Below are 24,491 nucleotides of genomic sequence, written 5' to 3' on the forward strand. Positions count from 1 at the left end.
GCCTCCAAGGTGTGTTAAAGGATGAAAGACTAATGTCTTTGAGGCGGTCACAGTGACCACAAGATAGCGAGATAGCAAGGCTGAAAAACCAACTTATACAAACCCCAACCTGGCCAGTATGGTTTTGCTTCTGCTGCTGAAGGTATTTGGGTTTGTTTCCTTCCTTTCAACCCAGCTATGTATAGTGCATCTAGAAAGTACTATGCAACAAATTCATAATGCTGAATTTGTATTTTGATCACTCTCCCGCAGACAGAGAAATAAAGTGCTCTTAGAATGAGCAGGTCTTCTTTATAAGTAGGCCTGGCAAACAAGAAAGTCATGAACAGCTAGCTGAATTTCTCAAACAGAACATGAGGGAGGAAAAACCTGAGCAGACTTCAAAGCCAGGAAAAGGCTGGTATTTGGTTTGAGTTTTGGGCAAAGTTTTAGGTTGGCTGTTACTCCAACCTGCCTTAAGAACATAAGAACAGCCATACTGGGTCAGACCAAAGGTCCATCTAGCTCAGTATCCTGTCTACCGACAGTGGCCAAAGCCAGGTGCCCCAGAGGGAATGAACAGAACAGGTGATCATCAAGTGATCCATCCCCTGTCGCCCATTCCCAGCTTCTGGCAAACAGAGGCTAGGGACACCATCCCTGCCCATTGTGGCTAATGGCCATTGATGGACCTATCCTCCATGAACTCGTCTAGTTCTTCTTTTTTTGAACCCTGTTATAGTCTTGTCCTTCACTACATCCTCTGGCAAGGAGTTCCACAGTTTGACTGTGCGATGTGTAAAGAAATACCTCTTTTTTTGTTTGTTTGTTTTAAACCTGCTGCCTATTAATTTCATTTGGTGACCCTCCCCACCCCACCCCACCCAGTTCTTGTGTTACGAGAAGGAGTAAATAACACTTCCTTGCCTGCCCTTGGTACTAAAGATGAAATGTTGTACATTGTGAAGCTGTCTGGCACCTGCTACTTTAAAAATACGACTTTCACTGATGGTAAGATAACAATCAGTGGTATTGCACTGACCCTGTCAGACTCCTGCTGGACAGAAGGGAAGGAGTGAGCAGACTGTCACTCTGTCTGGAGTACTTCACGCCTGTGAAGGCTAATCTCGGGGCAGACAAACTGGTGGTGTGTTCTACAATTTGATTTCACCAACCCAGTAACAAATGAGCACTCCTGAAGCACTCTGAGCCTTACCATGGGGTCACAGGCAGTCCCCTTGGGCATTGTCACACAGGCAAGCTGGACTTAATGATGGTTGTTTACTATGCACCAAAGATCACAAAATGATTTCAAGGTCTGGAAAACATGAGCGATGAGGAAAGAGTGAAAAAATTGGGTTTGTTTAGTCTAGAGAAGAGAAGACCAAGGGATGGGGACAGGATAATAGTTTTCAATTACATTGAAGATTGTTACAAGGAGGAGGTGAAAAAATTATTCTCCTTAACCTCCTAGAATAGGACAAGAAGCAATGGGCTTAAATTGCACCAAGGGAGGTTTAGTTTGGACATTAAGAAACTGCCTAACTGTCAGGGTGGTTAAGCACTGGAACAAATTGCCTAAGGAGGTTGTGGAATTTCAGTCATTGGAGGATTTTAAGAACAGGTTAGACAAACACCTGTCAGGAATGGTCTAATTATTACATAGTTCTGCCATGAGTGCAGGGGACTGGACTAGACGACCTCTCGAGGTCCCTTCGAGTCCTATGATTCTATAAAATATTTGGGTTGCTTCCAGTCCCAAGAAACCAGTCACTTGACCCCAGGTCAGTTGTACCTTAGGGCTTATGCCAAAGACAATGTTTGTAGCCCATCCTATAGTAAACGAACTAAGGATTTATTAACTAGGAAAAAGAAATGAGCGAGTTAGTTACAGGTTAAAGCTGGCAAACCTACAGTCACAAATGAGTTACAGTCTATGGTTCCAAATGGTGACAGAGTTGTAGCAATCTGTCAGCTCTGAGTATCTTTTAGGGCTCACCCAGGTTGACCCTGGGGGTCTCCACTGCTTTTTCGTAGCTCGAGCCCTCGGTAGCCAAACAGCCAAAGAGCTGAAAAATTTCCTTGTCAGCTATTTTTATTTTCTTCTTCCACAATTCAAGCTGGTGGGACGAGCCTTTTTGCAGGTAGCCTCTCCGTGGGTCTGCAGGGACAATAAATAAAGTCTTTGCCTTGTGACGTCCCGCAATGGCCCATTTAGTTCTGATATAGCCCCTCCAGATGGGCCAGAGGTAATACCCCTCACAGGGATTTAGCACTTTGCACTGGGTAAATATTTTTTGTGTTTGCTGAGTTACATAGTTCAGGACAAACATGTTACAGCTATATAGCAAACACTGAAGTATTCCCTTATATACCTTAGGATATCGACATTCTAAGTAGGATTAAGACATGTAGCAACACACAAGCATTTCATAAAGTCTAAACACACCATGATAAGTCCAATACCCATCGTAACCATACTAATGCACTGGTGGGCTGGACAACTTTCCAGTAATGAAACTGTCAGTACTCAGCTCAGCCCTAAAGCCTTGTCAAGAGCTGGCACCCGGTCTGCCAGCCTCTCACAGGTAGCCTGTAAAAGTTGTAGCCATCCACAGGATGAAGCATCTTCTCTCCAGATGAGCATTGCTGAATGGTGGCAGGTGCAACCCAGTGCCATGTCCACTGTGGAGCAGCCTGTAACGGGCAGGCAGCTGGGGGCTTGTGATTTCAAGATCCAGCCTCATTTCTGGAGGCACCGGCTGAGAGTGCCCCGAACAAAAGAGAAAGCCAAGTTCAAAGGCAGAAGGGAAGGGATGGATTTATTTTGTCTATGCTTGAGCTTTGGAGTAGAATAGCATTATCCACCAAGGCTTCAGATGCAAGGAGTTGTGTGGGAATGTCTCAGATGTCGGTACATAGCAAAAAACCCAACCCAACCCACTCCAAGTCAAGGAATGGGCAAAACCCAGCCCCTGGCTTCGGATGAGTCCATTGGCTCTGCACTGCTCTTGAAATGCTGAAACCCTCTTCTAAAGCCAGCAAGGGAAGCAGCTTCTCCCAGCCCCCAACTACCACCAGGCAGCTTCTCCCCAACTAGCTCGTGCACACGCTGTTCAAGGCTTCAGCTGCTGTAAGCTAATGTCCATGCTGGCTGGCTGGCTTGGGTCCCTTTCACTCCTCCCACACTTCTCTTCCTCTTTTTTCCTTCCCAGCCTCTTACCTTTTCGGTTCTCCTCTCTTCTTCCCTTCCCTGCCCTGCTACCTATGCCTCTTCCTCCCCTGGTCCCTGTCGCCATGACCCACCCACCCTTTCCCATTTCAGCAGCCTCCTTTGCCCAGTTCCCATCTGCAACCATCCATTCTTGGCTTTGCCCTTCTCCCTTCCTTCCAAAAGTTATAGCGAAGGGAATGAATAAGATGATGCCTTTGCCGCCCCCTTAGGCATCTGGAATTCCTGTGCTGGCTTGATCCCAGTTCATTGTAATAACACCAGAACCCACAGGCATGCTGGTTTGTATCCGTCTGTCAAACATTTCAGTGTGTTTCTGTTCCTGGCTGCCTTTAGCACCGGGTGCAATAAATCCCCCAAAAGCGTGTAGACGGCTTAGTAGCCCTTGGCTCTTGGATGTGTTTCCTCCGCCTGGGAGGCATCAGAAACGTTGATCAAACGTTTCAGTGCTTCTCTTCTACTGCTCCTGCAAGGTGTCGGCTTGACAAAGGCCTTAGTTCCTCCCAAGCCGACACAGCCCTGGTGTTGTCTGAGCTGCCTCATGTTTACAGAATCACCCTTCACGATAGGAATACGAGCTGGCCCTGTCCTCTTACTAACAGGTTGCATGCGCTGTCCCTGGCAGGCTGGACATGGCTTTTGCTACCAGTCTGCTGGAGAAAGAGATCTAGATGGCTTCCCTTGTGCCTCTTGGAGTTGAAGCAGACTCAAGGAGAGTTCTCTGCTGTCACAGAGATGTCCAGAATGCGAAAACGTCTCCAGGGGTGGGGGTGAACTGAGCAGGGGTTTCCCTAAAGGGCTGGGGGCTGTGATGAGAAGGGAAGGCCAAGAGACCTCCTGACCCATTTGGATCAAATAATTGATCCAACCTCGAATCACCTTCCAGCTTCAGAGGAGCTTTGCTCTGACTCTCCTGCGCAGCTGCGGTTCTGGGCTCTGGTCTGTACTGGAAACAGAGATGCCACCAGAGGCTCTCTTAGTATTTGAGTGTCAGGAGGAAATGTGGCATGTGTCTCGAGAGAGCTATATGTTGCCAGCCCCAATTTTGCAGACTCGATGGACTGTAATGAGCCTAGGAAGATAACGAACAGCTGGCAGGATGTTTATTGAGGCCTGACGCTCCTGTCTGTAATAGATATCGTTCCATTATAGTTGCTAACAATAATAAATAAGCTTTTAATTTTCACTTTAGGTTCCTATCATCCATATTTAACTAGCATTGATTTTCAGATTGGATTACATGAAAACCTGGGATGATGGAGGCCCTGTGTCTCAGACCTTAAGTATTACATCCTCAGCCATCCGCTCTCATCAGCAGCTAACAGATATCTGATACAGCCACACCATGTAAGATGAAATCTATCTTGGATGTAGTGCTGGTTATGAAAACTTTGCCTTTGGGGTGATACTGACAACTGAGGCCGTGGCCATTTAGATCACCATATACCCTTGGCATTTTCAGATTCGATGTGGGGGAAATCCCAGATGCTGCCTAAAGTTCCCCTTGAATTTACAGTTGGAGGCTGTGTTCTGAGCTTGCTGCCTGGTGTAGCGCGGGAGCGCATATTTGACAACTTACACCAGAAGGGGCTGCATTTCAGACATGGATGGAGTTATCCCAGCACTGAATAGGAATAAACCGTTTCTCAACGTGGCAGTGCATTGTATCCAAGATCAGTACTAGGATTTTGAGGCCAGAAGGGCCCACTGGCTCTGGTCTGACCTCCTGAAAAACACAAGCCATGGAATTTATCCTGTTAGTCTGCTACTGGGCCCATATATAATTTGTTCCCAATAGCCTGGAAAAAGATATGAAGAGATGGCAAAACTTGCCACTGGCACAGTTATGTAGATTCTCTTAAACTAAAGAGGACAGAGGACCTGGCTAAGCTAGATGGGGCAAGACAGATGAAATTTGATGACCTGCAAAGCAGTGCGTGTTGGAAGGAATTGTTTCAATGGAGTGTGAGTATTGCTCAGTTTTCAATCTAAAACATTCTGAATGGGGACCAGAGTCATTTTTAATGTCCTGTCTGAAGAAAGCGCCAACTTTCTGCTCCAAAACCGTAAGCTTCTACATCTTGAGATGAAGGAAGACCTCCAGTAGCTGTCAGTAACATTTATCTCCTCTCTAGTCCTCCACCTGGATCACTGCAACACCCAAGCAGATTAGCATCCTTTCTAGGAGGGGTCAGAGGTACGCATACAAGCTGGTATATTGAGGCACTGTACACACACTTCCTGCTTCTCCTGTGCTAGTCTCCTTAATTCCCATTATCAGTCCATACAGTTTTACATTAGGGTACTCTGATATTTCTCTGGGTAGTTTTCTACTCCTGTTCTATACTCCAGGTGTAACTTACTTTCCCAGGTGACCCTCCACAAGCTGCTGCCTGGATTGGCCAGTGCATCCTTTACTTGCTGATAATGGTCTTTGAGAAGACTCTGGTAAGCCTGGCCCTGTTCATCCCTGGCTGGACAAAGGTAAGTGACTGGTTTATGTTCCCCTCTGGAGTGAGAGGGCGGGTGTTTCCATTGCACTGTGTGCACCAATTCTTTATTAGACCATCACTCGCGAGGAGCCCTCAAATAACCCATTAGTGGTTACTGCATCTGGGGAAATGGCTAGTGGCAGGGAAACGTGTCACGAGCTGACCAATAGAGAGACTCATTGAATAGGTTGCTCTGTCCTTGGATGGATTAGCTTGTAGCCTGGGGCTGTCTTATTATATTTTGTACAGCACCTAACACAGTAGGGCTCTGAACTGTTCTGACCACTAGCTGCTACCATGATACAAAGACTATCAGTAGACGGCAAGTGTGTGTGTCCAGAGAGATGGAACAAGTGGGAGACATTAAGCTGGGACACATCAGCGTTTCATTCCTGTTGGAACCAGTATTCTGAACCCCTGACTTGAACCGCTAATGTAGATTTCTCCACTCTTGGTATGTGAATCTGGGGGCTGGCAGTATTCTTCTGGATGTCTTCTAGGCCACCTCATGCCAGGCTGCTGTCCCATAAGCTTGTCTTGCAGCCAGGGTGAGAGAATCCAAGGAAAATCTGCCTGTTATTTTAATGAAGTGTTACAGTGTGGAAGACCAGCACTTTAATAAATGAATAAACATCTGCCTGGCCTCAGGCTTCCAGAAACGTCTGGGGTGGGGTGGACTAGCTTGTGTTCTTCTAGTTTATGCGGCGGGGTAAAAAAAGGCAGCAGCCGCCTCCGCCATGAATCTGGCGTTGCAGGAAGGTCGCTGCAATTCATGGTTAATAGCATGCAACCAAGATGTATTTTAACAACATGCTTAATTTTTGTTTCCCTTGCAGCTTCAGGAGATTTTACTGGACTATATCCCAGACCCTCAGCTAGAGCTCGTCCTGGTCATGTTCATTGTGCCCTTTACAGTCAACGTAAGTGAAGCCAAAGACTCCTCTGAAAACACTATGGGTTCGTTGGGCCTAGGCATCCCAACAGAGACGTGCTGTACACGTCCTCTGCTTTGGCCTATTTCAAGCAAGTGAGAAGTGACCCAACAGGTCATTGGCAGAGCTGGGAATAAAACTTCCCTCTCGGGATTCTCAAGATGTTGCCTTACCCACTAGACCACCCTGCCTGTCTCATCAGTCTATGCAGAAGCCCTTTATTGCTGAGATGCTAGCGTCTCCTAGTTAATAAATTGTATCAACACTGTTGCTTGGAACAATTTGAGTTGTGGAGTGATGTAATTAAGCCTCTCGGACATCACAAAACTCTGAGATCTCTACCCTAGCTAATGATTAATTCTGTCTGTCTTTGCATATTTTTGTTAGAATACGACACATACAATGCACGGGGATGTGGTTTTAGGGCTTCCGAGATGAAAGGTGGTGACTGCTTTTGGGTTTTTTTTAAGTACTTAATGCAATGTGCACGGCATTTTCTGAAACAGAGGTTCCCTGCCTAGAAGGCTCTAGTTAAACTGTAAGATGAAAATGACAGAGATGGGGTTAGGACAGGATAGAGTGAAGGTAAGGACAATGAGGTGACTTGGGTTCTATGGGTGAATCAAAGAGTAAGATACGGCCTCCAGATTTTCACCGTGATCCATTGCGACAGACAAAAGTCTGTTGCTTAACTGATCATTTGGGACAGATTGTCCTGCTGTACTTAAAAATCACCTCCTCCTCTACTGGACCTGACGAGGGACAAATGAAGGATCTGGGTTTCCCTTGCAATTATTCATGACGTCCCAGGCATCCAAAACTCGGCTGTTAGTTGCATTCTGCGATGAAAAGCACTTAATTCTGAACTCCGGCCTTATCAGCCAACGGGCCTTCCGTTCACCTCTTTAATGATGCTCTTAAAGAATAGCCGAACTGGTTCGTGTATGGAATTTGATCCAAAAAGGCAGAGCTCACAGCTGAGTGGTAGTTTTCTAGTGGTGTCACACGTTAAATACCAATTATAACTCCAAAACAGGCCCTGTCCTGCAAGGCAAATACCCTTTACTCTGTGGTCAATGAGCCAGAGTCAAATAGGCCAGGGCTTCGTGGGTGTAAATGCTACCAAATCCAATGAGAATCCAGCCCATTGGGAGAGACTGGTACTATCAGAATCAGGCCCTGTGTCTGCAAACCTCTTTGTCCAAATAGATTTCCCTAGGGTTCGCAGCCTTCAAAACTGGGAAGAATCAACAAAAAAGTCCATTGAGTTTTTGGCTGGAACTTCCACTCAGTCTGATGTAAAACTCCTTAGGGAGGAAGTGGTAATTCAGATACTTAGAACAAAGTTACCCTATATTTATTTCTGATGCTCTTGTATAAAATTAGCCCTCCTGCAACAGAAGGTCCTTTTAAAATAGGACTTGCTTGAAGTCCAGCCAAATGTTCTGTTGTCCCAAAAACTGTTAATCGTCTCTAAACCATCACTCTGGAAATCCTTTCCGTGTCTGCCTTCAGAGGCTTTGAACCTTTGATTAGGCCATTTTTGATGGAACCAGAATGTTTTCTGAACTGTGAAATGGAATGTCCCACTGCAGTCTGACACGACATGCCATGGCAGATGGTGTCCTGCTCCATTCAGAACGTCTTTCCACCCACCGCAACTCAGGATGCAAGAAGTTCAAGGTAGACTATGCATCCGTCCTATCCAGCTATGCCACTTCTTCCCTCCCGTTCCTTTTTCTCTGGAAACTGTCTCCTAAGTTTCTAGGGGATTTGAAAAAATCCCAGGAACAACTGCATTTATCACTGGAGAGTTCCCTTCCTTGGCAATGTGTCTCAACTTTGCTAAGACCCTGTGGTTAAAATGGCTGCTCTTCTGCTCCTCCTGATCTCCAACACATTGGTGCATTCTCTGGTGACAGCACACAAGGAGATGGAGAGTCCCAAACATAAGGGATGCAATGGAAGATGACGCTAAGACAGAAGTAGGACGTACTTCACTGGATGGCTTGGGAGAAGTGCAGCCAGCCAGTTAGAAGCAGTCAGCAATACCTAGCTCTTATAGAGCACTCTTCATCAGTAGATCTCCAAGGATGTGAGTATCCTTACCCCCACCTTTTGGAAATGGGGAAACTGGGCACAGGGAGGGGAAGTGACTTGCCCAAGGTCACCCAGCAGTCCATCTAGTGGCAGAGCAGGGATTAGAACCCAGGTCTTCTGGTCAGTGCTCTGTCACTAGGCCAAGGTGCCTCCCAGTAAGAGAGTAAGGCATCAGAGGAGCCATACAGAACCCTTCCAGACGGAGACAAGCTGTTTGAACTTGATGTGGACGGCAAAGAGGAAATTGAGAGTGGAGAGTAGTGTGGGCTGAGTGAGACTGGCACAAGAGGAGGTTGCATTCAGTGAGGCAGGACACTGCAACTCTCGTCCGAATAGGATTGCAAAATGCATGAGTCAGTACAGCTTGCGGCAGCTAATATTTCTTCCCCTTCAGAAGACTGCCTGGTGAGGAGGGAAAGCTGATGTCCCCTTCAGTTTCTAACTAGGTGGAGAAAAAGCCTACAGCTGCCGAGCTGGTGCCCTTCTGTTGGGCACTGGTTTCTCATACAGAAACTACAGGTTTTTTAAATCTCCTAAATATGTCACCACAATCGCTGTGGCCAGAATCCACCTGGGCGTGCGTGCTGATGCGGTTAAGTAACCGAGAGCGCCAAACGCCTCCTGGCTGCTCTCAGCCAAACAACATGCCAGCTCCTGCAGCCACATGGTGAGCTCAGAAACTTGGCTTTCATTTTTAGAAGAGCTGTGTTTGGTCTCCCAGGTGGTGGGGAAAGCTTGAAAACACAAACAGTGTGTGTGCCTTTGACGCTGCCGACTCATGAGGCAGTACCTCCAAGGGGGGTGATCAGCCTCATTCCTCTTCACTTGGAAACCTGCTGCCACCTGAGGGAGGTGGGGCCGTGGGAGCCCCATGCGGGATGTGCCTCTGGCCCTGAATGGCCGTAATTTTGTCCCTGCTGCCACTTCTGCTTGGCTCAGGAGCAAACTTTCCCAGCATGTGGGAAGCCAGTGCAAGCACTGACAACTGTTCTGGGAAGCTGAATGGATGAACCTTGGCTCTGGATGCATCGTGTTTCAGCCAGTTACAGCTGCAGAGCATGGTGGGAAATCACTCTGACCCAGTTACAGCCCCGGCCTACTGTTTTAATCTCTTTTCCAGAGGGTCCTCCAGCAAGTGCCTGCTCTGACAAACCGACCAGGCTTCAACGCAGAGGAGAGAAAATAACTCCCCAAACACACATTTGGTCAAACTCTTGCAGACATGGGGCCTAATCCTGCAGAGTGGCCTCTACTCCGTTCGTGTCAGTGAGGGGCGAGGGCGCTAATTGCTCGGTAGGATCAGGTTGTACGTGAGCTGTTGGTGGTCATTGTAAGGCTTTAAAGCTGTAGCAGCCCCCTATTGCTGCTACCGCCACGTAGTTGAGGCTGCACTGAAGATTGGCCCTCCAAAGTCCGGGCAGTTTGAACAACTTTTTTATTTTCCTTTTCCCCTCCAAGGCTGTTATGTTCTGGGTCGTGGACAGTTTGATCATGAGGAAATCTAAGCAGACGGACAGCCTCGAAGGCAGCAGGTCCATAGAAAACCCCGTGAGGAATGAAGAATCCCAGGTAAGCCCAGAGAATGTGCTGTGGGCAGATGCGGACAGACAGCCAACCCGAAGTCAAATGAACACCACTAATTGTGACTGCAGTGGGTAGCAATGACACAAGGCAGGTGATCTGAATTTAGAGCCGGCTGTGCCACAGAGCCGTGTCTGCCTTCCCCTTGGGAAGGGAGATGGTCTTACTGGGATTCTCGCTGAGCGCTCCCTTGTTAATGCTGCAGAAACGGGAGCACTGACCGAGTCTTGAGCCGCTTCACCCCAGGGAAGCGGCTCTCCCAGCTACCATGGACAAGCCTTGAGATGCTGGGAGTGTCTGACTCCCTCAGGTCTGCCCTCTGACACTAGGGAGCGGGTGAGCGTATGAAAGCGTCTGCACCAGAAATGCCAGGAGGGAAAAGGTGGCAAGAGCTCTAGACCCTAGGAAAGCTCTACAGAGCGGCTACGTTTGGAAAGGACGGGGCGGCCAACCTGAGCCTGAGAAGGAGCCAGAATTTACCACTGGACATTGCCAAAGAGCCACAGTGATACGTCAGCAGCCCCCCCATCCGCTCCCCAGCGCCTCCCACCTGCTGGCAGCCCCCACCAATCAGCACCTACTCCCCCCTCCCACCGCAATCAGCTGTTTCACATGCACAGGAGGGGGAGGAGCGAGGGCATAACAGGGGAAGGGGCAGGGACCTTGGAGGAAGGGGCGGAGTGGGGGCAGGGCCTGGGGCAGAGCCGGGGGGTTGAGCAGTGAGCACCCCCCAGCACATGGGAAAGTTAGTATCTATAGCTCCAGCCCCGGAATCAGTGCCTAGGTAAGGAGGCGCGTATTAACCTCTGAAGAGCCGCATGCAGTTCAGGAGCTACAGGTTGGCCACCCCTGGAAAAGAACTTAAAATGGCATCGCCCCTCTCAGTATTGGGAGCGGCAGCATGGGCTGGTGGACAGGGAGTTGGAGACCTGGTTTCTATTCCCAACTCCGCCACTGCCGAGCTCTAACCTGGAAAGTTACTTCACTTCCTCAGCTCCCCTCCCACTCTGGTGTCTCTGTTTAGACAGGGACTCCTAGATGGTTGTACAGTACCTAGCACAATGGAACCTTGATTGCAGTTGGGCCCTCTAGGCACAGCCATGTCGAAAGCAATAAATATCCAGTATCTGATCAGTAGGTTTCCTCAGGCACTACCAGTGTTATCCACTGACACCATACACATACTATACTTGGCCATGCCTACATTACACCAGCTATGGAAAACTAAGCTGGATTCTTGTCTACTTCATGCATCATCAACAGACTAGCCCAATCCGTAAGGACAGCTGAATGCCGTGACAGGGCGTGGCTCGATATTTTTCCAGATTCTGGGTTGAATTAATGGCATGAAAAAATCATTCTTAATTTGTGACTCGAGCAAATGTCGTATGAAGTCCATTGAGAACCAACAGAATTCCAGCAGGTGTCGCTTCTGACTCCTTTGGGGCCGTGTCTAGTTAACATGTTTAAAGTTGGAGTAAGAAGGAATTTTTTTCTTGCTAATGTCTCGTCTTTTGTTGAATTTTGGAGGAAAACATGCTTGGGGGAATCAGAGTTTGCCAGGTGTCTTTGTTTCTCAGCAAGCAAACTGCCAGTTAACTCTGGCGTGAGTCACCCTCAGTATATATTTGGGTTAGTTGGATGCTTTAAGTCCAGAGGAAAAAAACATTGTTATGTTACGGGCAGATTTTGTTCTCATTGTTTGCTAACACAACAGAGTTCACCGGACACATGTCACATCCATGTCTGTGCTTGGGTTTTGGGCAAAGGCCATAATCTAATTGGATCTAATTCTGTTCTTCCCTCCCTCCATCCTATTTCAAAATGCTACACATACAAATTCTGATTTCCTGCTGTTCATTGGCAAGACCCACTAGACTGAAAAGGAGTTCAGCAGTTACAGGCTAGCTTCTGAAATAGCTGCTTCTTGGTGGAATTAAATACTCCTGGAGAAAAGGGGAAAGAAGCAGAACCGAAATAATACGAGGTATTTCCCGTTCTCCTTACAGAATAACTTTCATCTCCAGTACCCATTAGATTTACTTCCCTCATGGCTTTAATCAGAGCACATCTTCTAGTAAGTGTAACACATGTCTGATGCAGAAACTAGGGACTGCTAATCCCATGGCCATAACTACCCGTCTTTGGCTTCTGCACTGAAATATACACTGTGAAGAAGAATGTTCTTAATTGGTATTGATGCCGTTTACATAACTTCAAGCCAGAATTCTTGCAGCGCTTGTGTATCTGATAAGCTACCACTCCTAAAGGGCGATATGACGTTAGTGGATTCCTTCCTCTTATGGGACCGACAAAGTAGAGACAGATGTTAACAGCTGGACAGCCAAGAAATGAGTCATGCACATCCTGGTACAGCAGAGCTGGCCTCGTTCTCTGAATGGGAGCTCTCTGAGTTATGGTGTGTTCCAAAACATCTGAACCTTGCATTCCGGGGATTTCCAAAAATGGGGAGCCCGTTCTTGAAAGGAGATACCGTTTATATTTCATAGGTGTTGAAAGGCAAGGTGAGGCCTGCTCTGAACAGTTCTTGCACCAGTTTAACTATCTTGGTTAGGGGTGCCGTGTTTGTCTTTTGTTTTGTTTAACCACTATAGTGAAAAGCAGTACCCAAAACTGTAGACAAGCCTGTAGAGATCCCACATGCACAAAACTGCTAATTACTCTAAATTCTACCCAGCCAGAGCCAATTAATGCTTCTCTGGTTATGGCATGATCTTGGCCTCGTCATAGTGGTTGATACTCAGGAGTGCCATCTCCTCCAGTCTCATTTAGCAGGGATGGCTGTGAACCCGTAACGTCTTTCATAATGGGTGGACGCAGGTGCTACTTGTCCTGTTTTTGCAAGTTTGAAGCTGTGTCCAAACACAGAAGTTGCACCAGTTTAAAGTTGTGTTTAAACTGTAACTTCTGTGCATAGTGGAGACCTGATCTCTTTTCAGCTGAGATCGGATCGTAACCCTCCCACAAACAGCCCAACTAATCCTTTTATTTTACAGCAAAACATTGGAGCCTCTGAGATCCCCTTTCACCATCATGTAGCATCAACAGCAATACAGTAGCACAGTGTGTCCCTGTAGCATGCAGACACAACTATATGGTAGCCATTCCATCTGGGACTCAATACCCAGTACGTTGTTGTTGTTGCCAGTCGCATATGGAAATATACCATGCCATCAGTCTTGCTGTGCTGAGGAATGAACAGAGCACCATAAAACTCTTTTTTTGGCAACCTGTTCCGGTTCAGGCTAGTCCATAAAGAAGCCCGCTATCCAAATCTCTAGAAGTCAGGAAAGATCCTGTTCTCTAACCCATCTTCTTGCCAATGCAGTATTTCTCCTTATAGCCCATTTTTCTAATGTTCTGACCAGTCTAGCTTTAAATGTTCCAAACAACGGGCTTCCATTAATAGACCTCCCTGCTGGGAAGGCTTTTTTCTGATATTTAGCCTAAGCTTTCCCTTAGCATCTCCCATCTTATTGTTTATATCTTTTGAATATTTGACTTACCATCTCCCTCTCCTCCCGCTCCTCTCACTTTGTTGTTACTCAGCAAAACTTTTTTTAGTTTTACCTCCTGTGAGGAAAGAGTCAGTTAACTTGTGTTGCTTGACTTGGAGCGTCCTCTCTGGTGTGAAGTGGAGTTACGCCAGGGATTGGTTCATCCCTGTATTTGCAGTGTTCTCTTACTGGAACTTTATATGGGGATTGTTGCCTTCCTGCTGTGTCACGGAAGTGGGGATCTTCACAGAAAATCCGTGACTTCTCTCTCTTCTTTCTTGGTCTCCATGAAACTTCCATACAGCCACTTGCCATGTGACATCCTATCTGTACAATCATAGAAGATTAGGGTTGAAAGAGACCTCAGGAGGTATCTAGTCCAACCCCTTGCTCAAAGCGGGAACAACCCCAACCATATCATCCCAGCCAGGGCTTTGTCAAGCTTAAAAACCTCTAAGGATGGAGATTCCTAGGTAACCCATTCAGGTGCTTCACTGCCCTCCTAGTGAAATAGTCTTTCCTAATATCCAACCTAGACCTCCCACAGTGCAACTTGAGACCATTACTTCTTGTTTGGTCATCTGCCACCACTGAGAACAGCCAAGCTCCATCCTCTTTGGAACCCCCCTGCAGGTAGATGAAGGCTGCTATCAAATCCCCCCTCGTTCTTCTCTTCTGAAGACTAAATAAGCCAAGTTCCTTCAGCCGCTCCTCATAAGTCATGTGACCCAACCCCCTAATCATTTTCATTGCCCTCTGCTGTACTCTCTCCAATTTGTCCACATCCTAACAATATCACAAGTCACCCTTTAAACAGTAGATAAAATGACGACCCACCTGGCAAGTCTAATTGCCCAAGCCACAAAGCTGGGGTGGCCGAAATCCAAGATCAGAGGCTGGAAATGGGGATTTGGGTTGAGATCCATCCCTATTAATTGACTCATTTGCTCTCCTGATTGTTCAATAAGGAGAATTTCCTCCCTCCCTGCTATGTTATTAATCTCCCTCCTTTCAGGTGACTACGCATCTCTATGCTTGGCAGGGTTGCTCATGCTAAAGTGCCTGGAGTTTATCAGAGTTCATCAGGCCTGTCTAGCAGCAGGCGCCGACAACTCCCCGTCACATGGCTTACTTGAATTTCAACCGATCTTCACAATAAAGGGATTCATTCTTTTCACCTGAGCTTGGAATCCGCTCGTGTTAGAAAATGGGTCCCTGTTTTAACCTAGTCTTAAAACCAGCACTACCTATGGCTGCACCAGCTGTTTTTTTACAGGGCTGCTTTATTTATATGCGAGGGGAGGAATAGCTCAGTGGTTTGCACATTGGCCTGCTAAACCCAGCGTTGTGAGTTCAATACTTGGGGAGGGGCATTTAGGGATCTGGGGCAAAAATCTATCAGGGATGGTACTTGGTCTTGCTGTGAAGGCAGGAGACTGGACTTGATGACCTTTCAAGGTCCCGTCCACTTCTATGAGACAGGCATATCTTCATATTATTGCTTGGGATGCCCCAGGCTGTGAAGGTACCTAGCAGAGATGGAATCCCACTGTTTGATGGGAGACAGTGAGTAGCTGGCCAGCCCAGAGCCCGATCTTCCATCTCGTTCACACATGGGGGTGGGGGGGTTTAAGGTGGGGCCCGCTTTCTCACTCTTGAGTATAGATGTGAAGTGAGGCGACATAGGGCTTTGTGTAAGGTGGAGTGAGGGCTGTGGTTTTGGCCAAAACCAGCACTTACAGGGTGGGATTTTCATCCTTTTGATGGGGAATCTATTAAAATTTCCTTCTGGTCTAGTCTTAAACCCCAAATCTAGCTTCCAGGACAGGCTTTTTCCCTCAGCCCCTTGCGCAGTTCTCTCCCTTCCCATCTAACTGCCAGTCTGATCTGCACTAATGTTTGCCTGAATCGTTGCACATTGAGTTGCAGGTAGGGTGACCATACGTCCTGTTTTGGCCGGGACAGTCCCTTTTTAAAGCCCTGTCCTGGCCATCTTGACTTCTTTTTTTTCCCCCAAAAAAAGTGGACATTTGTCCCGTTTGCTCTTGCCAACTTGGTCAACGGGACAAATGCCCACTTTTGCCAAAAAAAAAAAAAAGTGGGATGCAGTGCGGAGGAATGTGTGGGGAGGGAGGGGCAAGTGGAGACGCCAGCCCTGCTCGTGGGGTGCGGGAGGGGCAGGGCTGGGGTAGTGATCCAGCATGTGGGGGGCTGGCAGGTTTCCAGTGACCGGGCAACGGCCCCCTGCGGGGGTGGGGGGGGAGCTTGGGCAAGTGGCTGGGGGTGTCCCGTTCTCCCTTTGGAAAATATGGTCACCCTCATTGCACAAGAGCTGAGGAAACGCAGGCTGAAATGAAGGCTCCTTGTTCTCCTGCCTCAGCTGGAGTCTGTTGTGACCGTAAACCACAGACCATGTCAATGGCACCACTGTCTTCCCCAGTCCGTGAAAACCAGTAGCATTTTCAAAGCCCTTAACGGGTCCTTTGATCTCTCTGAGTCTGGGGCTTTTACCCATGGGCAGAAAGCAGATTTAAAAAACAGGAATACGTGTTTGTCTGTCCTTATTTTCACATTTTCAGGTTTGTCTTTGTGACCACTGCTCGCAAGGACCCTTACCGTCCCGATGACACGTGCACGGGTTAATTTGGGGGTTGGAGTAGGGAACCTGTGCCGTTAGGCTAATGCACCAGCCTTTCTTAACTGGCTACATAAATCAGCACAATTGGCAGACACATAAATGAGACTCTGATTAACATAGCATGGGTATTGCAGATCAGAACTGAGGTATCTAGTTGGGTGAGGAATGAGTTGCCAATCTTTCACAAGCACAAAAGTCACTTCGACTTCTTAAAACAGACTACGTTTTTGGGTTGTCTAAAGCATTGTAACATCAGAGATGAGCAGGTTCTAAAGTAGCTCTGATTCCACCTATCTCATGGGGGAAATGGATTTATCAGCTTTCTTCTTATTGCTGGATATGACTGCACGTCGCACTCTTTTCTTTCTGCATGCTCTAGCCTTGGGATAGATCAATTATATGAAGAATCTGAGTTCAGGTTCACTGCATCTGTCATTATCCAGCCTGCTGTCTACAACAAAACGGACTGGCAGAGTATGCCTGCAGCTGTGACCCGATGCTCTTGAGGTCATAGTAGGTGAAGCGGCAGAGTTTTAAACATCTACAAATCCGTTGTCCCTTGCTTTTGACTAGAGGCCTGTATCGGGATATGTAAATTACCCTGGGCATATCTATTGTGTAAATATTGGCACTCAGCTGGAACCCTGGAACAACAGAGTCCAGCTGATGGGAAGTGTGTTCTGTACAGGATGTAGCTCGGAGGTGTTTTTTAAGTTACAATGCAAAAGAAGTATTTAACTGTGTTTGGGGAGGGGAAAGGAATGAAAGCAGTCAAGCGAATGTACACGTCTGGTGGGGATGTTCATTTCCTTCTCAACTCTCTGGCACTTGAGTATAAAGAGGCACACGCTAGGCAAGCCCAGATTGTCAGAGTAGACGTGAGAAGATTGGTGACTCGTTGAGGCACAAGACCAGGCTGGCACGGTGACCCAGGGGTTGGGAAACCATGGTGCCGTTCCCAGCTCTGCCACTGACTTGCTGTGGCTCGGTGCCTCCCCTGTCTAGACTGAAAGCTCTTTGGAGCAGGAATTCTTTCTGACCCCTTGTTTGTCTTACTAGTGCTTAGCCGGGTGGGCCCCCTCACCACTGCTGTAACACAACCAGTGCAGCTGTCAAGGACAAGCTTGTGTTGAAGTATCACCTCTCCTTAAGGGTCTGTCTACACAACAGAAGCGTGCACAGGTTAGCCTGAGAGAGTCAGCTTGAATCCAGCTTGGGCAGATGACAATAGCAGGGAAAACAGCAGAGCGGGCTAGACCCTGGGTACATACCCACCTTGCTAGCCCACAGCAAGCCCACCCTGTGCTGTTTCCGCCATTATATTACTCACTAGCCCAGGGATCGGCACCTTTGACATCAGGGAAAGCCGCTGGCGGGCCGGGACGGTTTGTTTACCTGCAGTGTCTGCAGGTTCGGCTGATCGCAGTTCCCACTGGCTGCGGTTTGTTGGTCCAGGCCAATGGGGGCTGCAGGACGCGGCGTGCGCTGAGGGATGTGCTGGCCGCCACTTCCCGCAGCCCCCATTGGCCTGGAATGGCGAACCGCAGCCAGTGAGAGCTGCGATTGGCCGACCCTGTGGATGCTGCAGGTAAACCGTCCCAGCCCACCATCAGATTTCTCTGACGGGCTGCGTGCCCTGCACTAGTCTATCAGCTAATGCCCATGAACAGCTTTAACTGTGTACTGTACCCTAAGAGGGATCAACGTCTTGGTTCCAAATAGCACCTGAACAACAAGCCGTTTCCCTTTATCTTCTACTTGTCTCAGGTTGTTATAAAAGCCAAATGTGACCTGACAGCATCTCTTAAATATTGCTGGTTTTTCCATGTATTGCTGGAGATGTCATAAAATGTGTGAATTGGGATGGGCTGTGTGGGCCTCTCTAATCCCTTTGAAGAGGTTGATTCATTGCAGCAGTTTGTTTTTCCTGTTTAGCCCTCCTGTTGCTGTGGTTACTGGCTCCACGGAGCCGCCTAAATGATAACGAACGAAGGGTGTGTTCCTTTGTTAGGACAGTGCACTGGGGTCATGCAATTTATGTCCCCCATGATGTCTGCGTCCAGGACCGGGGAAGAGGCCTTCTTAATAGTCTGTCATCTGCCAGGTTTTTGTCTGTTGCATTTAAAACGCTCCGGCCAAACAAACCATGAGCAAATTCTCCCTTGATACGGGCATTTCATAAAGCCAGCATACTTTATACTGCATCCCTAATGCAGTGTGTCAGGAAACATTCCAGAGAGCCAAATTACACGCTTAATAACCAGCATAAAAATGCAGGCTGTGATATTGTTAGATCTCTCGAGCTGAGTAGAGACAGGCCAGATGGGAGACCTCCAGTAAGGTGATACAGGAAGCTGTGTTTTTTAGGAGCTGGTGCTCGTCTCATTGAGCCAACTCTCAACTAGCGCAGCGTGGTCTGGACTGTGCCACTGGAGGGACCGTCTTTTAGAGAAGTAAACCTGAAGCTGTCAGAATCTCAGACATACACACTATATGTGAAGGCTAGGACTCTAACAGGGTTTAGAAGAGAACTGGATAAATTCATGGAGGTTGAGTCCATTAATGGCTATTAGCCAGGATGGGTAAGGAATGGTGTCCCTAGCCCAGGGGTGGGCAAACTTTTTGGGCCGAGGGCCACATCTGGGTGGGGAAATTGTATGCAGGGCCGGGGCGGGGGTTGGGGTGCAGGAGGGAGTATGGGATGTGGGAGGGGGTGTGGTGTGCAGGAAGGGGCTCAGGGCAAGGGATTGGGGCACAGGAGGGGTGCAGGGCATATGAGGGAGCTCGGAAGGGGGTTGGCGTGCAGGAGGGGTGCTGAGTGCGAGAGGGGGCTCAGGGCAGGGGGTAGGGGTGCAGGAGGGGTGGGAGGTGCAGGCAGAGTGCTTAGGACAGGGAGTTGGGGGGGCAGGGTGCAGGAGGGGTTCGGGCTCCGGCCCGTGCCACTTACCTAAAGCGGCTCTGGGGTGGCAGCGGTGCGAACCTGCACGCCTGCCCTGGCCCCACGCTGCGCCGTTCCGGAAAGCGCTGTGGCCCCTGGGGGAAGGGGGGGTGGAGGGCTCCGCATGCGCTGCCCTTGCCGCGCCTCCAGGTACCTCCCCCAAAGCTCCCATTGGCCATGGTTCCCCGTTCCCAACCAATGGGAGCTGCGGGAGGCAGTGCCTGGCGGCAAGAGCAACACACGGAGCCCTCTGCCCCCCCGCCCCTGGGGGGCTGCAGAGAAGTGGTGCCGGCCGCTTCTGAGACCGGTGTGGGGCCTGCAGCACCACGGGGGGCAATCCCACGGGCCGGATCCAAAGCCCTGAGGGGCCGGATCCGGCCCGTGGGCCGTGGTTTGCCCACCCCTGCCCTAGCCTCTGTTTGTCAGAGGGTGGAGATGGAAGGCAGGAGAGACAGATCACTTGATCATTACCTGTTGGGTTCACTCCCTCTGGGGCACCTGGCATTGGCCACTGGCATTAGACAGGATACTGGGCTGGATGGACCTTTGGTCTGACCTAGTACGGCCGTTCTTATGTTCTTACCCAGGAATCGACAGGGCCCTGGGACCTGGCCATATTTCCGTAGGGGTAAGCTACATTGTCTGCTTAAACTCCCATGCGGTTTCAACTGGTTGAAATATTCGCCTTCTCTTCTATCCTTAACTGTTGCTGACAGGGCCGGCTCCAGCTTTTTTGCCGCCTCAAGTGGAAAAGCGCAAAAAAACAAAACAACCCCCCCCCCCGCTATTGGCGGCACTTCGGCGGCAGCTCTACTGCGCCACTTCATTCTTCGGCAGCAATTCGGAGGCGGGTCCTTCCCTCTGAGAGGACTGAGGGACCTGCCACCGAATTGCCGCCCAAGACCCGGACATGCTGCCCCTTTCCATTGGCTGCCCCATGCACCTGCTTCCTTCACTGGTGCCTGGAGCCAGCCCTGGTTGCTGGGTGCTGTTAAAAAGTTGTAGCCTCCCCCAGAGGTGGCTGCACTTTAGTGGTTAATTAAGTAACTCAACATATGCGACTTTGGCCGGTGCAGAAGACAACAATGGCAGGCCAATGAGATGTGGTGTCTGCTAATCAGAAGAAAGCAGGCTCATCTGTCATTTTTCTGTGCTTCATTGAATTAGTGGTGATGGAGTCCAACAGTTTTCTTGTACTACCCTGAATAAACATTGGTTAACTTTGATTTTCTGTTTTCAAGAATGATATATATTATATTGCAATAGCACCTAGAGGCCTTAACCCCACTGTGCCAGGCACTGGACAAACGCAATGAAGAACATTTCTTTGCTTCAAAGAGTTTACAGTCTAAAGACGAAGTCTTTACAGTGGGTTGGGGAAATGACCAAGCAAACCAAGGTGGGAGGAGGACAGGGTACAATAAAAAATATAGTTTAACATAGGTGGGCATAATTCATAGCAGAAACCACTTAGCCAGCCAGCTGGCGAGCTGACAGATCCGACTTCTGCTGTTCAGCTGACACTTAATTTGGAACACGCCTCTATTCAAGCTGCAAACAGCATGGGATGCCCTGCCCACACCTACCCCCCAGGGTAACTAAATGCTTAGCTCTGTAAGGAGAGCGTTTGGTTGAGGAGGGTCTGAGTTTAGATTTTGCTGAGTCTGTACTTGATTGAGGAGGAATAGGCATCGTGGCCAACTCCTGTATCAAACTTAGGGTAGTTTTGTTTGCTCACTGGCATATCTTTATCCTTCAGAGCAATGCTGTTCTGGGACATGTTACCGAAGGTATGTCCCATTAAAAGGCACTAAGAGGTATGAGATCTCCAGCCAAACAGATGCTCTAACCACTGAGCAATGAGTCTCTGTCAAGAGTTGAATTGTTCTTGTTCTTCCTTTAGGCGTTGCTCTGTCCTGACTTGGATTTTGATTGGTCTGAAAGTGGCGAAGACATCTCAGGACTCCAAGGACCCAGCCAGAAAATGAGACAGCCAGGCTATCAGGTGGTACTTTAATAGCAACTTCAAACTGAGCCAAATGGAGAGAGTGCCAACCAAGAAAACAGCAATAGAGACTTTGGTAGAAAACTGGATTTTGATCTGATGTTAGAAGGTGGGGTGGGAATGCTCGTTTATTGCACAGTTAAATGGAGATCACATGCTGGGACTAGCCAGATCTATCCTTTGCAGTTATTTTCCTGATGGCGTTTCTGTACCTTCTGCATTCTTGTTGCTCAGTGTGGTGGCTGGCTCCACGTACACCGTTAACTCCTGCTGTACCTGTATCTGTCTCTAAACCGGACACTCCTAATCATATCATGGTTAGGACTGTGGAGTTATATTTCTGTGGCTGGCCAGCTGGCTGTAGAGCTTGTTAGGATGGTAGCATAAGTCAAAATACCAGATCTTTTAATACGATTTATGATTTATCCTGTACTAACTGTACTGTGACACTTTCTGTATGCACAGCTTGCTCGTAAATAACTCACTTGTAAAAAGTATTTAAAAATGTCTTTGGGGGTTGGACTGATCATTCCACTGAATCTGACTTTTGTACTGTTTTATAGGGATTGCAATAAAAGTTTGACTTAAAGTTGCTTCATCTTTTGGACTGTGTTCCCGTGCTTGATGTTTTGCAAAGAGAGGATGTTACAAATGAGATGGCTCCATTCTAAACTCTCAATTGCAGGGACTTGTCTCTTGCTTTGCATTGCCATATCCGAACTGTCCTGGCCTGACCTGGCCCAGAAGTTAATCTGATTAAAAATATGTGCAGTCACTTGGGTTAATGACGTGGGGATAAGCTGTTTTTCTAAAGCCAAAATTTTCAAAAATCGATGTCTAAAGTGATCTTTAAAATAAAGCCTTATTTAAACAGGAAAGTCCATCTGTGCAGGAGACAGCTTTCCCAGGGGTCAGTCTAACACCTGTAGAACAAACTCCCTCAGGAAGGACCTACGCACTGGCCCAAAACTTGCCAACTTCTGCTCCAAATGCAAGGCACCCTTCAGCCTACCATGAACACAGATCAGCATGTGCACCCTACCAAAACATTCCATTGCATGCACAATTCTCCCCCACAGGAGAGGAAGAGAGAATGAACCGCACATGACTGATATTAATCAAGTTGCTTAATGCATAACTGGAAGGCATTCAGATTCTACAGTAATCCAAGCATCCTAGAAGTGTAGGACAGGAAGGGACCTTGAGAGGTCATCTAGTCCAGTCCCCTGCACTCAAGGCAGGACCACGTAATAATGGGTGGTATAAGAATAGAAATATTTATGCTGCTGAAAAAAATTTGTGATCCAAAACCCATTGACTTCAAGGGAGAGACAGGGCTTCAAATCACACCTTACACACATTGGATGAGACACTTCTCAAAATGCACCCACCTGCAGAGCCTAGTGCCTTCACTGGGAGCTATCTAGCACTCAGCCCTTTGAGTTATAGGTCAATTAGGGATTGTCTAAATGAGTACTTGGTTCAGGGCAAACTGGGTGGAGCCTGTGGTCATGTACTAACAGTTCCCTGGTGCATGTTAATCTATCTCATTTCAAAGCAGAGTAGATTAAAGGGCACTTGGGAACTGGGGTGCAGCAGCAGTGTCCAAATGAGAACTTCGTGCATGGCAGGCTAGCGGTAGATTTACACCTCAGCTTGTGGCAAACTCAGCCTTCATTTATGCAAGCCCTTCTGTAGAAGCATAAATAAGGATTTTGGAACCTTTCTTAAAAATGTTTTGCCCCAAGAGGATGTGAAGAATTTGTAAACTCTGCTGCTAGATAAAATCCTAAGGATTGCGTAGCCTTCACCGAACAAGCCGTGCTTGGCTAAATTTGAAACAAGGGGTTACGAATGGAGCCGTGCACAGTATTCCAAATGTCTTGAAATGGGAAGCTTTTTGAATTTCCTATTAACATGATTCAAATGATCCATTTTTTTTTCTTATCCAACTGTACTGCTCTAGGAACAAACCCTCAAGCATTGGCCATTCTAAATGGCTTGGCCGGCCGGGTATTTGTGAGGGTGAGTAAAATCAAAGTTTCACACCCCTCAGTGGGAAACTTGCACTTGGGTGGCTAAGTTGGCAAAAAGGCCCAATTTCTGGGCTGCAGAAGGACCTGGACCAAGACTTTACAAACATTTCATGTCACTCGTTAAATAAGAATGGGTGAAAACAGCCCAGTGTTGAAAAGGCCAGGCCCCTGTGCTTCCCCCCATGTTCTTTTAAAGTCTGCGCTGCATGCAAGGTAAAATACCTGCCCATGTCTTCAGCCATGGGACTTCCCAGGATGTGCAGTGTCACAGGTGAAAGACAACCTGCAGCTGATAGGTGGGTATGTCACTGGGAGAACTAGGATACAGGTGCCTCCCTTTCGCCCCCTGCCCCCACCAAGTGGCCTTGGGGGAGCCAGAGGCTCTAGCCGCAGGGGCAGAAGCAGGGACCCCTGGATGTTCCCGCCAGAACTGCAGAATGTCCTGACTTTCTGTGCCCTCAGGCCAACTATCTCAGCCCTCAGGAGACCAGACTGTTCTGTGCCACAGGCAGAGAATAGGAGCGACCGAGGTGCACCCGTGGCAGGGAAATAGTGAGAGATACCCAGACACCAGGGTGCCTTTCAGAAGCTCTCGATTCAGAGGAGAAGCTAGGACTTGCAATCGGTGCTATCCTAGGGTCCCATCCTGCTCCACTTAAATTTCTGTCAGCTCTGAGCACCTCAATCATTGTATAGAAAACAATTTTGAAAAAATCCACCTCACTGCACCAGCTCCTCTCCCTGGGTGGAGGTTAGTCACGTCACCTGTGGCACTACTGCAAGGCACTAAGATACTATGGTGATAAGTAGTAGACGAACCTGTATAGACTAGAACACCTCTGGGGAGCAGGGAAGTACCGTTATGCTCATCTTGCAGATAGCGTCTCTGTGTCTCAGCTTCCCAAAGGACTTGCCTGAGGGCGCTGAGGAAGTTTGTTGGAGCTGGGACTTGAAGAGGTCTCCCATGTCTGTGGCTAGTTCCCTAACCACTAGACCAACCTTCCACCACTCAAGGGCAAGACTGACATCTATTGTTTGTA

General features: G+C 48.2%; 1 protein-coding gene across 6 annotated transcripts in view; it reads left to right on the forward strand.

Annotated features, from left to right (window-relative positions):
• The window catches only part of LOC123376720 (store-operated calcium entry regulator STIMATE-like), an 82,906-nt gene extending 60,930 nt beyond the window's left edge, over positions 1–21,976 (forward strand). For 3 of the 6 annotated variants that reach the window (XM_045029002.1, XM_045028961.1, XM_045028988.1), the window contains exons 5-8: positions 5,583–5,695; positions 6,540–6,623; positions 10,194–10,304; positions 21,314–21,976. In XM_045029002.1, coding sequence (XP_044884937.1) covers positions 5,583–5,695; positions 6,540–6,623; positions 10,194–10,304; positions 21,314–21,427 — 422 coding nt within the window. In that variant the 3' untranslated portion in view covers positions 21,428–21,976. Of the gene's footprint in view, positions 1–5,582; positions 5,696–6,539; positions 6,624–10,193; positions 10,305–21,169; positions 21,228–21,313 lie in introns of all 6 variants that reach the window. The other 3 variants (XM_045028979.1, XM_045028970.1, XM_045028996.1) reach the window with 3 other exon arrangements.
• Positions 21,977–24,491: the final 2,515 nt, after the last annotated feature.

Source organism: Mauremys mutica, chromosome 1 (assembly GCF_020497125.1).
Source record: "Mauremys mutica isolate MM-2020 ecotype Southern chromosome 1, ASM2049712v1, whole genome shotgun sequence".
Classification (NCBI taxonomy): Eukaryota; Metazoa; Chordata; order Testudines; family Geoemydidae; genus Mauremys; species Mauremys mutica.